The sequence below is a fragment of the Astyanax mexicanus genome, chromosome 25 (assembly GCF_023375975.1).
Source record: "Astyanax mexicanus isolate ESR-SI-001 chromosome 25, AstMex3_surface, whole genome shotgun sequence".
NCBI lineage: Eukaryota > Metazoa > Chordata > Actinopteri > Characiformes > Acestrorhamphidae > Astyanax > Astyanax mexicanus.
Window position 1 is genome coordinate 163025 of NC_064432.1, and position 17190 is coordinate 180214.

The 17190-nt window shown below is 39.9% G+C and overlaps 3 protein-coding genes and 1 non-coding gene across 16 annotated transcripts in view; 2 read left to right on the forward strand and 2 right to left on the reverse strand.

The window, feature by feature from the left end:
- The window catches only part of apbb2b (amyloid beta (A4) precursor protein-binding, family B, member 2b), a 283469-nt gene that overhangs the window by 113876 nt on the left and 152403 nt on the right, over positions 1-17190 (reverse strand). The window contains exon 1 of one of the 12 annotated variants that reach the window (XM_049472299.1): positions 4609-4637. The exons of 10 other annotated variants lie outside the window; for them this stretch is intronic. The gene's annotated coding sequence lies outside the window, so the exon portion shown is untranslated. Of the gene's footprint in view, positions 1-4598; positions 4638-17190 lie in introns of those variants that run through there. One more of the 12 variants, XM_049472297.1, reaches the window with a different exon arrangement.
- trnar-ucu (transfer RNA arginine (anticodon UCU)) lies at positions 217-307 on the forward strand. The gene is given in 2 exon segments: positions 217-253; positions 272-307. It is a non-coding gene; the product is annotated as a tRNA-Arg (tRNA).
- cldnd1a (claudin domain containing 1a) lies at positions 1693-6636 on the forward strand. 2 transcript variants are annotated; one of them, XM_022668610.2, is made up of 5 exons: positions 1693-2791; positions 3821-4114; positions 5014-5122; positions 5551-5688; positions 5861-6636. In XM_022668610.2, the coding sequence occupies exons 2-5, from the start codon at positions 3823-3825 to the stop codon at positions 6162-6164; spliced, it is 843 nt and encodes a 280-aa protein (XP_022524331.2). In that variant the 5' UTR covers positions 1693-2791; positions 3821-3822; the 3' UTR covers positions 6165-6636. The 2 variants fall into 2 exon arrangements, with proteins under 2 accessions (XP_022524331.2, XP_022524332.2); XM_022668611.2 differs by having other exon boundaries at positions 1694-2791; positions 5009-5122.
- LOC103026039 (N-acyl-aromatic-L-amino acid amidohydrolase (carboxylate-forming) B-like) lies at positions 11617-16968 on the reverse strand. The gene is made up of 7 exons (XM_022668607.2): positions 16559-16968; positions 16171-16403; positions 15141-15336; positions 14303-14396; positions 12902-13009; positions 12315-12427; positions 11617-12056 (listed from the first exon to the last, which is right to left on the reverse strand). Exons 1-7 carry the CDS (start codon positions 16592-16594, stop codon positions 11859-11861), a joined length of 978 nt encoding a protein of 325 aa, XP_022524328.2. The 5' UTR covers positions 16595-16968; the 3' UTR covers positions 11617-11858.

Below are 17190 nucleotides of genomic sequence, written 5' to 3' on the forward strand. Positions count from 1 at the left end.
ACAGCGGATAATACTGCTGTGAGAGGTTAGCTTAGCCTGTTAGCTTTAGCGTGTTATCCCCTGCTGCAGCTCAGTGTTAGTAGTTATTGTTTTGTTTATATATTTATATCAGTATTAAAAGCTTCTGAGTAACAGATACTCTCTTAGTATTACAGGATTTAGGTTCTGGCCCGGTTCTGATCTATAAGAGCGCGGCGGGCTAGGGGCGCAACAGGTGGCTCCGTGGCGCAATGGATAGCGCATTGGACTTCTAGGCTTCTCTAGTGCAGCGATTCAAAGGTTGTGGGTTCGAGTCCCACCGGAGTCGAAATTTTAATTCCTCTGATAATTTTAGCTTTTATAAAAAACACACGATTAAATAGTTAAATCAGTTTTCACTGATTTAAAATCACACGGACTCTATTTCTGCCTAAAACATTCAGCCTGAACACACACAGGAGTCAGCATGAGCCGGTTTATAATACGTTTCAATGAGGAAAGCAATAACAAAGCTACTGCGCATGTCTGTTCCTTCGACGCTTCCGGTGGCGCTATTTTTAAAAATACAGCTGTCAACATGAGAGCGCATATTTCACAAATCTCTAAAAAACAGAGCAAATATACGGTCAGAAATTAGTAAAAATTTATCAAACCTCTTTTTCTGATCCTTTTGATAAGGATTTAAGAGGGAAGTTTTTTCCTCTGATTTAACACGCTTATCAGAGGTGATCTACCCAGATGTGATCAGTATCTTGTTGAAACGGAGGCAGTGAAAGCGCGCCGCAGTCTGAGCGCATATAATCACTTTCTCAGTGTAAAATATTTGTTCCTGTAGTAGAGAAGCATCACTATAGTGTTTGGTGAGGTTGGAGCGAGTCAGACTCTATCCAGCACGTACTCTGCATGATTTATAGATCAGAAGGAGGGAGGAGTTGTGAGCGGACGCTGTAACTGCAGGCAGGTCAGCAGTGTGAAAAACTAAAGCAGGCGTGTTTACTACGGAGGACCAAAAATGACATAAGTATAAATAAATAAATATATAAATGTTAAAATAAATAAATATATAAATAAATATATAAATGTTGAAATAAATAAATACATATATAAATAAATGCACATATAAATGAATAAATAAATACACGTATAAATAATTGTATAGGTAAATAAATAAATGAATAGATATGTGGAAATGTAAAAATACCGCTAAACGGAAGTGTCCTAGGAACAGCTACATCACTTCCTGCAGCACAGCAGTGCCAATAATACACATTATATCTTTAACACAAACCTTGTGTGTATTATTGCAGATTTTTGCTTATTCCTAAGAAAAAAATACAAACTTTTAGCTAAGTTTTAATGTCAGGTTAAAAGTAAAAGAACAGATTTTAGTTGTTTACTTGTTTACTGTATGAATACTGTTATTATTCTTATTTAAAAACTTCTTCTGATCAGGATGAATGTGTAAGAACGCTGTGAGTTAAGAAAATGAAATAGACTGAATAATAATAATAATAATAATAATAACTGAACTGAGAACAGTAGTGAGATACTGAAATCACTCTGTTTTAATCTAAAATAAAATATTAACTAATCAAAGTATAAATCAGGGTGAGTATTATCAGTGATTTAGGTTAGTCTGTGTGTTTTTTGTCTTTAGAACAGAATATTTCCACACTGCCTCTCACACAGACTACATTACCCAGCATGCCCCTCTGCCTCCTGCTGACCGGAGGAGGAAAGCACATGGATTAATATAGCACAGCTCAGGCTGCAGCTCTGTTAGCTGTGTTATTTCTCTGTGTTTTATATATGTGTTCTATACTGAGTGCTGTGTGCTGTTCTCACAGTCTGTCTGTGTGAGCCGCTGTGGTGGGGTTGCTGTGGTGCTGTTGTGGTGTTTCTGTGGTTTGATTTAAGATTTTTAGTTGTGCTGTAGGCAGTGTTGTTGTAGTGGGGGTTTTGTGTTGTTGAGGGGTTGCTGCGGTGCTGTAGGCAGTGTTGTTGAGGGGTTGCTTGGTTGGGGTACTGTAGGTGTTGTTGTTGAGGAGTTGTTGTGGTGCTGTAGTTGTGTTGCTATGGTGCTGTATGCAGTATTGTGTTGTTAAGGGGTTGATGTGGTGTTGAGCGGTTGTTAAGGGGTTGTTGTGGTGTTGAAGGGTTGTTGAGGGGTTGCTGTGGTGTTGTGGTGCTGTAGTCGTGTTGCTGCAGTGCTGTAGGCGGTGTTGCATTGTTGTGGGTTTGCTGTAGGCAGGGTTGTTGAGAGGTTGTTGTGGTGTTGCTGCAGTGCTGTAGGCGGTACTGTGGTGTTGTTGAGGGGTTGTTGTGGTGTTGCTGTGAAGCTGTAGGTGGTGTTGTGCTGTAGTGGTGTTGTTGTTGAGGGGTTGCTGTGGTGTTGTAGTGGTGTTGCTGTGGAGCTGTAAGGGTGTTGTTGTTGAGGGGTTGCTGTGGTGTTGTAGTGGTGTTGCTGTGGAGCTGTAAGGGTGTTGTTGTTGAGGGGTTGTTGTGGTGTTGCTGCGGTGCTGTAGGCGGTGTTGTGGTGTTGCTAGGGTGTTGTAGGCGGTGAAGCGGCGCTGCGGGGGAGCAGATGGGCAGCGACAGATGGGCTTGAGCTCGCGGGAGAATCTAGGACACGCCCGGCTGGATTAATCTGGGGGCGGCCGACGGGCGGATCCGCGCTGAACCTCCGTCAGACCGATCAGATACTCCCGCTGCTGCTGCTGCCGGTTCCCGGTTCCCGGTTCCTGCCCCGGTTTCCGCCTCTGTTCCTGAAGGAGCTTCTGCAGCATCTGACCATCAATAACTTCATCCAGAGGTCAGAAAACTCTAAACACTGAGTGTGTGTGTGTGTGTGTTTCTGTTTGTAGGTGTGTGAGTGTGTGAGTGTGTGTGTGAGAGAGAGTTTGTATGTGTGTTTGTGTATGTGTGTTTGTGTATGTGGGTGTGTGTGTTTGTTTGTGTTGTGTGTTTTGTATATTTGTGTGTATTTGTTTGTGTATGTATGTGCGATGTGTGTATGTAATTGTGTATATAGGTGTGTGTGTGTTGTGTATGTATGTGTATTTGGTGTATGTAGGTGAGTGTGTGTGTGTGTGTGAGTGCGTGTAATTGATGTATGTAGGTGTGTGTGTGTGTGTGTGTAATTGGTGTATGTAGGTGTGTGTGTGTGTGTGTGTGTGTGAGTGCGTGTAATTGGTGTATGTAGGTGTGTGTGTGTGTGTGTGTGAGTGCGTGTAATTGGTGTGTGTAGGTGTGTGTGTGTGTGTGTGTGTGTGTGAGTGTGTGTGTGTGTGTGTGAGTGCGTGTAATTGGTGTATGTAGGTGTGTGTGTGTGTGTGTGTGAGTGCGTGTAATTGGTGTGTGTGTGTGTGTGAGTGTGAGTGTGTGATTCTGCAGGCTGATATTGTATTTACTGATAGATCCGTGTGATTTTCTGATCTGTGATTTTGATGTTGTGATCTACAGTCTGTGTGTAAGAGCTGCTGAGGTGTTTTATAGTATATATGTGTATATAGTGTTTATATATATATACATTAAATGTACAATCTAGTTTATTTTAATGCTGCTGATTACGAGTACAGCTAATGACAACACAAACATCAGTATCTGAGAAAATTACAATACTATATAAGAGCAGTTGGCACTGTTGGCAGTGTGGGCAGTGTGCCAAGTCCTGCTGGAAAATGAAAATGTAACGTCCCAAGAGTTTCGTGTGGTTCTGGATTAATGAGATCAGCTGGACCAGGAACATTCCTACAACCAGTACACTCCAGCTCTGCTGACTGTGTGTGTTTGTGTGTTTGTGTGTGTGTTTGTGTGTGTTTGTGTGTGTGTGTGTGTGCAGGTATGGTGGATAACAGGTACGCCACGGCTCTGGTGATAGCCTGTGTGCTGAGTGCTCTGGCGGCGGTGTACCTGTCGGTGGCGGTGGGCACTCAGCACTGGTACCAGTACTCCAGCCCGCCGGTGTACGGAGAGCCCAACGCCTCGGAGCTCCGCTCGCTGCACGAGGAGTTCACCAGCGGAGAGTTCGACGAGAAAACCTACAGCGACTCACTATTCCGCCTCAACGGCACTCTGGGACTGTGGTGGAGGTGCCTACAGGTTCCCCCTGACCGAAACTGGAACCGAGAGTCCGGTGAGATCCTGATTTACCACATCATCATCATCATCATCACCCATACTAACTCCTTAAAACAGCAGCAGAGATTCTGAATATATCTACACTGATGCGCGTGATGTTCTTTGCTGTCGTAACTATGGGAAAAGTACACCTTGCATGTCTTGAAACACAACACAAAAGGCATGTACTAATTCTCTTAATTAATCATGGGAGCTCCTTGACGCTGTGAAGAAGCTCCAGCAGCTCATTTACGGGAACAGCAATGTTATTTTATTTACTATTCTGTTTATTGTTGATGTAAAAGTTGGGTTTGTGCTGCTGTGTGTTCATGTGTGTGTAATAAGTGGGGGTGTACGCTCGGCTCGGCTCGGCACGGCGCCTGTGTTACCGAGATAGCGATGAACATCTGACTGTTGGCGTCTGTCTAGGTTGTATTCAGTCAGTGGAGCTCCTGTGTTTTCTGTTACCAAGATAAACAAGCAAAACTCCAGAAATGTACCTGAACACACCTCATTTCCAGAACACCACGCCCATCAGTGTAGATATATTCAGAAGATCTGCTGCTGTTTAAACCAGGCAGGAGGAGGGGTGGAAGATAGCGATGAGCATTGTGATGCATCCAGCACAGGGTGTACTGTTTTTTGCTGCTAATGCTAATGCTGCTGCACCCAGCTATAGTGGAAATCTGTAAATCTAAGCTTACTTTTTTAATTAGATTTCAGATTCACCAGCTGAATTAGAAGGAAAACATGGCGACACCCCTGTTCCTTACTAGTGTCACATAATGTGCCTTATTATCTAGTGCGCTTTATAGTGTAAAAAAAAACGGTATATGGATTACAGTAATGTAATTAATTGTGGATTACTTTCTCCAACATCATGTCTCACTTTGATTGTGTGTTTGTGTAGATCAGAAGATGGAGATAGTGATGGAGTGTGTGAGCTTCACTCTGTCTCAGCAGTTCACACCAAAGTACAAAGAGCCCGGCAACCACAACAGTGGAGAGGACCTGATTCGCACCTGTGAGCAACACCTGTACTCACTCAGAGTAGCGTAACACCATCACGACACCGTCACGACACCGTCACAACACCGTCAAAATGCATACATATTGTGATGCACACAATTAAAAACTTTAATCAAATGAAAAAGATTGGAGAGTGGAGAGAAATACAGTCCAAACTGCTCGAGGTCTAGTGTGAAGTTTCCACCAATCAGTGATGGTTTGGAGAGTCATGTCTGACATCTGCTGGTGTTGATCCACTGTGTTTTATTATCAAGTCTAAAGTCAGTGCAGTTTTGTTTTCCCACAAAATCTTACAGCACTTCATATCTCACAGCTTCCCTCTGCTGATAACAACTTTTATAGAGATGTGGATTTAATTTTTGAATGTGATGTGATGAATAAACTGTAGTAAATGTGATGTTTAATGTGATGTTTTATCTGTAGATCTGTGGAGGAGTCAGTTCCTCCTGCCTCTGGTCTCTCTGGGGTTGGTGGTGTTGGGGGGGTTGGTGAGTTTCTGTGCCTGTATCTGCCGGAGTCTCAGCCCCACCCTCGGCATTGGATTACTCCACCTACTCGCAGGTCAGTGTCCTCCACCATCTAACTCCATCATCCTTCTTAACCACATCACTCTCCACCCTCTAACACCACCCATCACCATCTAACACCATCTAACACCATCACTCTCCACCCTCCGCCTCCGTCACTGTGCGGTATGTAAGCTCTGGTATCTGGTGTCTCCTGGCTGTGGTAGGGATGTGTTCTCTGGGGACGGTTTGCTGTTTCCTGGCTGGGATGGATCTCCTCCACCGCGTCTCCATGTTGCCGGATCGGGTGGATGGTTCTCTGGGCTGGTCGCTGTATCTGGCGCTGATCTCCTCGCCGCTGCAGATGATGGCGGCGGCTCTGCTGGTTTGGGCGGCAAGAAGCCACAGCAAGAGCTACTACCGCATGACGGCGTACCGCGTGGCCTAGACCAGAACCTTCATCCGGTTCTACACCATCACAGCTCAACCAATAATCAGGCGATCTACCGCTCTGTTTACCTACTTTACTAAAGTTACGGCTGCAACTAACAAACGAATTAATGAACTAATTAACCATAACGAACATAACTGAAAACTTTACATTTTATACTTTATTATACTGTACACTTTATACACTTATAATTACAGCAAACTGCCTGATTAAAATTATTAATCTCACTGTGAGTTTTTCTTTATATTTAAAACCAAAAACTAGCACTGTAGGTTTACATTTTTAATTTACGTTTACTAAACTCATATCCAGAATCAAGGTGTTTTCTCACCTCTAGGTTTAAATCAGTTTGTTTCCCTCCTGGTTTGGTTTGTGTTCACACACGGAAAAAGTGTGTCACAAAAAAAGATGTGAGAACGCTCTCTTGTCTTACTGTTCACACAAAAAATAGCAATACGGCTCTTCACTGCACAATCATTCAACCTAAATACTCCAACTTTATGTTCTGTTAATATTGTGATTATCACACCATAGCTTTATATGAAATAAAAATATCATTAAAAAACACGAGGAAAGTGGTGAGTAATGTGGTGTCAGGCATCGGGTTAGAGAATCTACACTCTACTCTACTCATCTACACAATGTGCCAAAACATTAAGTTACTGGAGAAAAATACTGGTTAATATTAGTGAGAGTATTAATATTAGCTTAATTATCTAAATATCTGCACTACAGCCGTCTGAGCTTCTCTGCCTTCTCCTCATGTTCTTATGCTGAAGTGCATTAACATGCAGTTACTGCAGATCATCTGCAGAATACTCCGGTTAAGAGTATGCATGTACTCAACGATCCGATTACCCCGCTTTTCTTTTTTTATCTATTAATTTAAATCCGATTTCAGAGCTCTGATATTATAAACCTGATTAGGAACAGATTTTTGGGTGCATGTGTATTAACACACGAGGCCCGGCGGACCAATCACAGCTGCGGCTGTCCGCGCAGCTTTATCAACCAACACAGACACCATAGCAACCGACTAGCAAGCACTTAGCAACACCATAACAACCACTTGCCAGAGAATTTCATAAATGAATGACACATTTTTTCATCTGAATTAACATTTCTGACCAATTTCACGATAGAGATTGGGTTTAAATACTGATTTTAGAGCACTTTTAAAGCACAAACACTACAATACAGTAGAGGTGATATCGCCCCCTGCACTTCCTGCAGGGTATTACAATCTGTCAGAGCGTTCCTGATTCCTGTCGGCATGAACAGAACATATAATCAAACATATCAGAATTTTCTGATCTTAACATTTTCAATAAACTTTAAAGATTGGACGGCTTGAACTTCTAGTTGTTGCAGCCCTAACTTTAGTGTAATCGTGAACGTTCACCTGGATGTTCACCTGGACCCTCGTGATTGGACCTGAACCCTCACGCTTTAACTGCATGATTGTGCTGCAAGTTTTAATCCCTTTATGATCCAGAAACGGTGTGAATGTGGCTAAAATGCCTTAAACCAGCGTCTCAGCGCTTCTTAACCTCCTATTTTTACTGTGTAACACTTTATCCCCAACAAACTCATCATCTCATGGTGATTCCTCCCCTCAAAAAAACTCTTCTTCATCATTTACAACAAATAACTGTCCTTTATATTTGACAATCTTCACTAAAATTCACTTTTATTTTACTAAACTTAACTTTTATACGATTATATTTGTTTAAGAATGAGGTTTTCAGTGCAGTGAGGGGGTTTAGGGACCGTATGAAAACTACAGAGCGAAATGAGAAATGAATAAATCTATTTAACTTTAACAAAATATGACATTATGATGTTAAGTGATCAAAAATTAGGTTAAATAAGCTTTGTACAGAGCTTTTCAGAAATAAAAAAATAAAATGCACTGTATCTCTCTGCTGCTGAGAAGCGTGAAAACACACAGAGCACAGATGGGTTTATGCAGCTAAAGACAATTTTTTAATCATTGGGAGGTTTGTTTAATAAAATTTAATTTATACTTAACGGATCATGACTTAAAATTAAACTGACTTCCATTTGCATTGATGATTTAGGAAAATCTGAGAAAATTATTACGAGATAAAAAGAAGCCAGTTTGAGATCATCATCATTATCATCATAATTAGGTGGTTACTGACTAATCGACCACTAGGGGGCGCACAAGTCTTACCAAAAAACAGCATGTGTGTGAAAATGCTTCTAAACAGAATTAAAAACTGTTTTTTATTGTTCACTCCTTTCTAAACTCATGTCGGTCAGATGTGGATTAGTTTAGCGATTTTGCTTCCAAATGTTAATTTTTAAGGTAAAACTGTAAATTATCGACATATAAAAGAAGCACAGATAAAGATAATCAGATCATCATCCCTCCATCCTTCCATCCATCCACTGCTGTATTTACTAACATTGTTCTGCATTGTTTTATCATTTATTGCTTTGTCTTGTATTAATTAGCATTGATTAGGCACAAACAGCTCTGTAAAAAATGAAGATTCCACTTCAGTTTCTGAATCAGTTTCTCTGATTTAGCTATTTATAGGTTTATGTTTGAGTAAAATGAACATTGTTGTTTTATTCTATAAACTACAGACAACATTTCTCCCAAATTACAAATAAAAATATTCTCATTTAGAGCATTTATTTACAGAAAATGAGAAATGACTGAAATAACAAAAAAGATGCAGAGCTTTCAGACCTCAAATAATGCAAAGAAAACAAGTTCATATTCATAAAGTTTTAAGAGTTCAGAAATAATCAATATTTGGTGGAATAACCCTGGTTGGTTTTTAATCACAGTTTTTTTTTCATGCATCTTGTCATCATGTTCTCCTCCACCAGTCTTACACACTGCTTTTGGATAACTTTATGCTGCTTTACTCCTGGTGCAGAAATTCAAGCAGTTCAGTTTGGTGGTTTGATGGTTTGTGATCATCCATCTTCCTCTTGATTATATTCCAGAGATTTTTAATTTGGTAAAATCAAAGAAACCCTTATTTTTAAGTGTAATCTCTTATTTATTATTTTTTACAGAGCTGTATTCAGTTACGTCAGGTGTGTAGTAACGTAGTGCCAGAAATGCTTTTACTCATATTTAATATTTTTTACTGCATTTTTAGATATTTTAATCTCATATTTATTATTAATATTTATGTACTTGCGTTTTTACTTTAATGTTTTGTGTACTGTGTATTTATTTGCGTATTTATGTTCATATTGATATTGATGTGATCAGTCCAGCGTTATGAATGTAAGGCGTTATTATGCAATGCAATGTTTTTTCCTGTTTTGTTTTAGAGTTTTTGATCTGGTGTAAAAAGCCGTGCTGTTGCCCGAACCCTCGTTTGTATGTATTTAAGTGATAAATGCAAAAAAAAATGAGGAAAAATATTTTAACTTCAGTAAAATTACTTTTTTATTCACAGTCTGTCTCATGTTGTTGTTTTTTGCTCTGTTTGATGTTTGTATTCTGATCTGTATTTAGAGTTAAATTTAAAAATGAGACACTTTTTTTTACTTTTTATGTTTTGAATAACAAAAATTAGCAAAAGCATGTAAAATAGCTAAATGGCGGCTATGCTAATAGCATGATGACACTGAGCACATTCTAGTGATGTCTATTTTAAAAATAAACCAATAAGATGTAAGAATGAATGAATGTAGGTAACAGGACTGAGTGTTGAGATTGAGTCATCGTTACAATAAGATCAAATATACAGAAAAAAACTAATGAGGAACTTTTCCATGATCTTCAGAAGAAGCAGCTGATGATGTCACTTCCTGTTGTAGATGGGACTTCCTGTTGTAGAATGTTCCAGATGTTCCAGATGATCAGGGTAATGTGTTACAGTAACAGGACTGAGTGAAACCACAACACAGGGACACAACTAAAATGTGTATTTTATAACTTAAATATTATTAAATATTATGGATTTATGGAAAAAAATAGATCTCTGAAGGATTTTAATAATTACATTTGATGGTAAAGTTTATAGTTAGAGTGTGTGTGTGTGTGTGTGTGTGTGTGGGGTGTGTGTGTGTGGGGGGTGTGGGGGCGGGTAACAAATGCTATTTTTCAGTGTTATAAGTATTTTGTTTATTAATGTTTTAATTACAAATCTTACTTTTACAATTAGATTAATGTACAAAACTCTATATTCAATAATAAATTGTGTTTTAAAGTTATTCTGTGTGCAGATTTATACATGTAATTTCCTGGAGACAGAATCGGCACAGACTCGGTTGAGTAAGTGAGAGATATTAAACCATATTCAGTTTTTTTTTAACACTTACTTGTTTACTGAATAATTCCATGTTTTTCTTCATAGTTTAGATGAGTTTAGTTTTAGTAACCACTGTTTATCATGTGAGTGCAGATGAGAAAGTGTGTGATAAATACAGGACACAGTTTATAAAATGTTGGAAATTAAATTTATTTCTGTATAGAAATAAAACCAGCTGAGAGCTGAAGTTCCTGATTTGAACATGAAGTGGATTAAACAGTGATCTGAAAACCTGGATCATCATTTCATCACTTTATTCATTAATTATCCAAAATATATAAAGAGTGAAGGAGTAGAAACATGCCTGAATAACAGTGTAGAGGTTTATCTCCACCCTGTTAAAATACAGCTCTGTAAAAAATAAGATTCCACTTAAAAATGATGAGTTTCTTTGATTTGATCAAATTAAAAAGCTCTGGAATATAACTGTGATAAAAAAAAAACTGTGATTATAAACCAGGATTATTCCACCAAATATTGATTATTTCTGAACTCTTAAAACTTTATGAATATGAACTTGTTTTCTTTGCATTATTTGAGGTCTGAAAGTTCTGCATCTTTTTTGTTATTTCAGACATTTCTCATTTTCTGTAAATAAATGCTCTAAATGAGAATATTTTTATTTGTAATTTGGGAGAAATGTTGTCCGTAGTTTATAGAATAAAACAACAATGTTCATTTTACTCAAATATAAACCTATAAATAGCAAAACCAGAGAAACTGAAGTGATCTCTTATGTTTTACAGAGCTGAATATTAACTGATGAGTAAAGCTAACATGCTGCTTCCTGTCTCTGTAGGAAAATGACGAGATGCTGCTTTAGTGTTTAGATTTAGCAAAGCGAAATCCTCTTAAATCCACTTTACATATTTGACATTTCTCATTTTTGCACTGTTGTCAGAAGTTTATAAGAATATATTACCTGAATCTCTTTATTTTAGCAATTTAATCTACTAAAAGTGCATTATTTTATTTTACTGACTGTTTTTTTGCTTGCTTTAAGCTTCATTTCTTTACAAAAATCTGGATTTCATAATTTCCGCAAAATTAAATCACATGTATATAATAAGATATCGCTTTTTATTATATTACTTTAATGTCTAATGATAAATATTATATATTTAGGCTATATTTAAGAGGATTTCACTTGCTAATATATCATTTTTGCAGTGTAACACATGCTTCTACTTTTCCTAAATTCTAAATCAGTGAGAATCACTAATTATTCACATGTTAAATTAGCATCTTTAGCATTTAGCTCAGGTTGCTCGTGTTCAGTGAGGGCTGGAGCTCCCTCTAGTGTTCTGGATGATCTGTTATTAAATGAACAGGAGTGCTGAGCACTGCACTCACTCACTGTAACCTGGCCTGATTAGCACCAGTTTCTTCAGCTCTACTGAACGTGACCTTTCTGTCTATCTTTTTTCCTCTACGTTTCTTCTTCATCCCTCTCTTCTCTCTCTTCTCTCACGTTCTGCTGGACTGGATGGATGGAATCTCCACTCTTCTCCTCCGGGCCAGAAAGAGAGCGACACCCTTCTCATAGTAGGAAGACTCGTTTATGAAGAAGGGATAGAGCGGCTCTTTCCCTTTATACCTCACACTCTCTCCAGAGAATGACAGAAACATCGCATCCCCCGGATGAAGAAGACAAAAATCCCTGTCCTGAGAGAGAGAGACAGAGAGAGAGAGAGAGACAGACAGACAGACAGAGAGAAAGAAAGAAAGAGAGACAGGGAGACAGAAAAAAGAGGGAGACACAGAGAGAGACAGACAAAATAAGAGAGAGAGAGAAAGAGGAAGAGACAGAAATGAAAAGAGAGAGAGAGATAGAATATACATTTTTTGAAAATATTTAATATACATACATGTATGAAGGAGTAGGTTTATATATATTTTCTGTATTAGAATGAGAATATTAACCTGCAGGTCTGGATGAACTGCAGCAGTGATGATGTGAGTCTGAGGATCTCGAGGATAATCGATATTCTTCACCAGACTGTAAACATCCACCCAACCTCCCTCAAACTCAGAGCCTGAGCAGAAAACAGAGACACATCAAAAATACCCTGAAAACACGTCTGAGCAGGTTTATAATGTTTTAAAATGCAAATAAAATCCTAACATTAGCGCTACTCTGTACCGTACAGTACTGTTTCAGAAGTTTCAGAACACCCCTTTTTCCTTTTATCTTTATCTTATTAATATCTTTATTACTGCAGTTCTTCTTCTCCTGTCAGATAAACTTCTTCTCTTCTCCGCTGAAACTGAGACTCACTCTTTAATCATGTTAATCTGAGCTAAAGGCTAAAGCTGCTGTTTCCATGTGGGTCAGCCAGACGTACAGAGTTATACAGCAGTATCAGTTTAGTTCTCCAGCATCGAGACTGGAGCAGCATTAGCATTAGCCGCTGTACACATAGCATTAGTGCATCTGCTGGGTTTACACTGCTGTAGGTGGATCTGAACATGAGACAGGTGCATTGTGGGTAGTGTAGTGATGCTGATACCTGAGTTAAAGAGGCGAACCCAGTCCAGCATCAGCTGAACCGCCTCCTGCATGGCAGTGAAGATGTTGGATCTGATCAGACCGTGAGGCTGCGGTCCGATCTCCATCGCTGAGGAATAAATAAAAATATTAATAAATATTAATAAATTAAAACATTAACATATTCAGATTCTCAGCAGTTAAATTAAATTTCCATTTTCATTTCTTAAATATTGAATCTAGTACTTAAGTTTGACCCTATCTTACACCCGGAATAAGGCATGTAGAGATGTTCATCGCTATCTTCCACCCCACCAACAGTGTATTTCCACTCCTTCCTCTTGTTTGGTTTAAACAGCAGCAGAGCTTCTGAATATATCTACACTGATGTGCGTGTTCAGTCAACAGTCAGACTGTTGTTCATATTCGTAAAGTTTTAAGAGTTCAGAAATCAATATTTGGTGGAATAATCCTGGTTTTTAATCACAGATTTTTTTCATGCATCTTGGCAAGTTGAGGTTTTTAAAGGTTTGGATTGAGGATCACATTGTTCAGTCTGTTGGTTGTGATTAGCATTAGAAGATTAGCAGCTTATTTTGAATTGTGAGTTTCTGCTGCATGAATAAATAAAGTCCCTGGCGTTTAAAGGAGTGTGCAGATGAAATGGAGTGTAGTCCATAAATTAGGAAATGTGTGTAACTGCAGGAAGTCCTGAGTCAGCGGCGGGTGGTGGTGGTGGTGTTTGAGGGCGGGTGATTGTGATGGAGGGAGGTTTTTAGGCTGTGCTGCAGAGCGATTCAGATTAACCTGCAGGAAGCGCTGATAGTGAATAAGAGTGAACTGGTGACTCTATAACACCATGTTCCTCCTCTCACTTCCCAAATACAGTTACAACCATAAATATTCACACAGAGACACAACATTCATGATCTGTGATCTAAAGAAACTAATGAGATGAAGTTGAGTGTAAACACCCTCAACCAGCAGCTCAGTTTCCTCTGCTGAGAAGAGTTTGTTGAACACGTCCAGGTAGCTGCACCGTTACAATAGCAATCCACCAAAGTCAGAGCTCACCTGATCTACTCTTAAAGGGAATGATGAGCAAGAGACATTCTGATTGGTTTATTATTTCACGTTACGCTCAAAATTAACCATAGCCATGATTAATTAAGAGGATTAGTACATGACTTTTGCTTTGTGTTTGGAGCTGTGCAAACTGTACTTTTCCCGCTGTTTTGATAGCAAAGACACACTTAATCAAGCTGTAAGGTGCACGGTTAATGACCTATAAATTATTATTATTATCAGAAACCCCTGGTTTATTACAGAACTCTTGGGTATGTGCTGGGCGTTAACCTGTTATTAAAATAATCTTCACACTGATCTCAGATCAGCTTTTATAAATAACTGTTGTTAAACTCACCAAATCCGTGTTTCCCCACAGAGTCCAGAGAGTACGCTTCAGCCGGCGGGAAATCATAGTGAATATATCTCACCGGAATAGTGGCCATCTCCCTCTAAAACACACACACACACACACGTGAATATGAATGTGAACAATAATACGTCTCTAATATGTAGAATATGTGTGTAAGTGGGACAGAGTGAGGTAGAGTGAGGTAGAGTTATTTAGAGTGAGGGTAAAGGGAGGTAAAGTGAGGGAAGAGTGGGCTTGGGTGCGGCTAGAGCGGGGTATAGTGAGAGTAGAGTGGGGAGAGTGTGGTAGTTTGAGGTAGTGTAAAGTGAAGTGAGGTAGAATGAAGGTATAGAGAAGTGGAGTAGAGGTAGAGTGAGGTAGAGTGAGGTAGAGTGAGGTATTGTAAGGAAAAGTGGGCTAATTTTATATAAATATCTATATAACTTATATATCTTATATATCTTATATGGAGTGCCTCTAGTGGCCAGAGAGCGACAGTGCAGGTGTGTGTGATGTAACGCAGGTGTGTGTGAAGTATATGCAGGTGTGTGTGAGGTAACGCAGGTGTGTGTGATGTAACGCAGGTGTGTGTGATGTAATGCAGGTGTGTGTGATGTAATGCAGGTGTGTGTGATGTATATGCAGGTGTGTGTGATGTATATGCAGGTGTGTGTGATGTACTGCAGGTGTGTGTGATGTAACGCAGGTGTGTGTGATGTAACGCAGGTGTGTGTGATGTAACGCAGGTGTGTGTGATGTAACGCAGGTGTGTGTGATGTAACGCAGGTGTGTGTGATGTAACGCAGGTGTTTGTGATGTAACGCAGGTGTGTGTAAGCTCTTACCTGCAGGTGTTTGCAGATGTGCAGGCAGATCCAGTCGCAGTCGGAGTAAGTGATGAGGCACAGGCCCATGTTGGCGGTGGTGTTGTGTAGATCACAGATCAGATCTGTAGCCTGATCTGATCCTTTAGGACCGAGCTGACTGTTCAACTCCTGAGCTCGAATGATCTCAAACGGAGTCTGATCCGACACTGAGAAACTGAGAGAGAGAGAGACGTGATTATATTAAACTTTATTTATTATATAGTTCATTATTTAATATATTTATTATGTGTTTACAGTGGCTTACAGAAGTATTCATTTTTATAGCTCCACTGTAGCTCTGGCTGTATGTTTAGGGTCATCGTCTTGATGGAAGATCTCGAGTCTTTTACAGCCTCCAACAGCTTTTCTTCTTCCAGGATTGTTCTGTATTTATTTATCTCCATCCATCTTCCCTCCATCAACTCTGACCAGCTTCCTAAATCTGTCCCTGCTGAAGAAAAGCTCATCCCCACAGCATGATGCTGCCACCACCATGTTTCACAGTGGGGATGGAGGGTGTGTTCAGGGTGATGAGCAGTGTTACTTTGTTCTGATCTGAGAACAGAATCTTCTTCCACATGTTTACTGTGTTTCTACATGACTTGTAGCTACAAACTGCAAACAGAACTTCTTACGTCTTTCTTTCAACAATGTTTTTCTTCTGATTCTCCTGATCCACCTGATCTGTGGATCTCTGCAGCTCCTCCAGAGTGATCATGGGTCTCGGCTGCTTCTCTGATCAGTGCTCTCCTTGCTGGATCTGTTAGTTTGGGTGGATGGTTGGTTCATGTCTTGGTTGCTTTAATCTTCTTCTCCACAACTTTATCTCTGATCTGTCTGGTGAGTTCTTCCATCTTGATCTTCATGAAGCTGTTTGTTCACTAATAAACCACTGAGGTCTTTACAGAACAGCTGTATTTATACTGCATTAACTCTATTAACTCATTAAGTTAAAACTAACGAAGGAGATTTATTAAAGGGGGTTGAATACTTTAAGAACACGCCTCACCTCAGCATGGCGTCCGTGAAGCAGCGGTTCAGGTCTGTCTCTGTGTATCGGACGCACCGGTGCACGGCACGTGGGTTTGACATCACTGTTACCACGGTAACCGGCTCCATCACCTCACTCTTCCTCCTCTTCTTCAGCCTCTCCTGCACCAGGTAAACCCCCGACAGCTCGTTGCCATGGGTACCACCACACACGGCCACTCTTTCCAAAGCTGGCAACTTTACTACATCCTCCTGGATCACATGACATCACACCTGTACATCACACCTGTACATCACACCTTCTTATATTCAACCTGTAACCTATACAACACATCACCCTAGAAATAACATACCTGTACAGCTTTTAACACCTGAACGCCTGAATACATTTACATATAAACTCTTACCTTATTCCTGAGATGTAAAAGTCTTTCTCTGTCCATCTCTCACACCTGAGATCTACCTGCTCACTCTGAACACCTGAACTGTTCTGATTCACACAGCGCTACATCACCCTCACTCACACTCACTCACACTCAACATCATTATATTTCCTTTCCTCTGCTGCAGTTACTCCCTCTCTCCACCTCTCTCTCTCTCTCTCTCTCTCTCTCTCTCTCTGACCATTCTACAATTTAACTGACTCAGCAGGTTCACCCCATCTCTTTCAAACACACACACACACATACACACACACACACACACACACACACACTCTCTTGTGTTCCCTGTGAATGTACAGTGAGTTTGGGTGTGTGCTCTGCAGTGCCCCCCACACCTCTCTCTCTCTCTCTCTCTCTCTCTCTCTCTCTCTCTCTCTCTCTTTGTGAATGAGGTGAGAAAGCACCACTGGCAGTTCGGGGGGCGGGGCATGAATTCTGATTGGCTCCCTGAAGTGCCCCTGTCCTGTCACTCACCTGTTCTTTACCTGAGCGTGATGATCAGTTTATAGGTGGTGATAAATGAGATAGATAGAAATGTTCAGTATGATTAAAGGATTAAAGCTGATGTAGGACAGATATTTAGATGTGTAGATGTT

What these genes read in the sequence shown, in the direction of transcription:
- cldnd1a (XM_022668610.2), top strand. Translation starts at nt 3,823, where the DNA reads ATGGTGGATAACAGGTACGCCACGGCTCTGGTGATAGCCTGTGTGCTG. An exon ending in AGAGGACCTGATTCGCACCT is followed by an intron (nt 5,123 to 5,550) that starts GTGAGCAACACC and finishes TTTTATCTGTAG; the next exon opens with ATCTGTGGAGGAGTCAGTTC. An exon ending in ATTACTCCACCTACTCGCAG is followed by an intron (nt 5,689 to 5,860) that starts GTCAGTGTCCTC and finishes TGGCTGTGGTAG; the next exon opens with GGATGTGTTCTCTGGGGACG.
- LOC103026039 (XM_022668607.2), bottom strand. Translation starts at nt 16,594, where the DNA reads ATGGACAGAGAAAGACTTTTACATCTCAGGAATAAG. An exon ending in GGTTCGCCTCTTTAACTCAG is followed by an intron (nt 12,428 to 12,901) that starts GTATCAGCATCA and finishes TTTTCTGCTCAG; the next exon opens with GCTCTGAGTTTGAGGGAGGT. An exon ending in CAGTTCATCCAGACCTGCAG is followed by an intron (nt 12,057 to 12,314) that starts GTTAATATTCTC and finishes TCTCTCTCTCAG; the next exon opens with GACAGGGATTTTTGTCTTCT.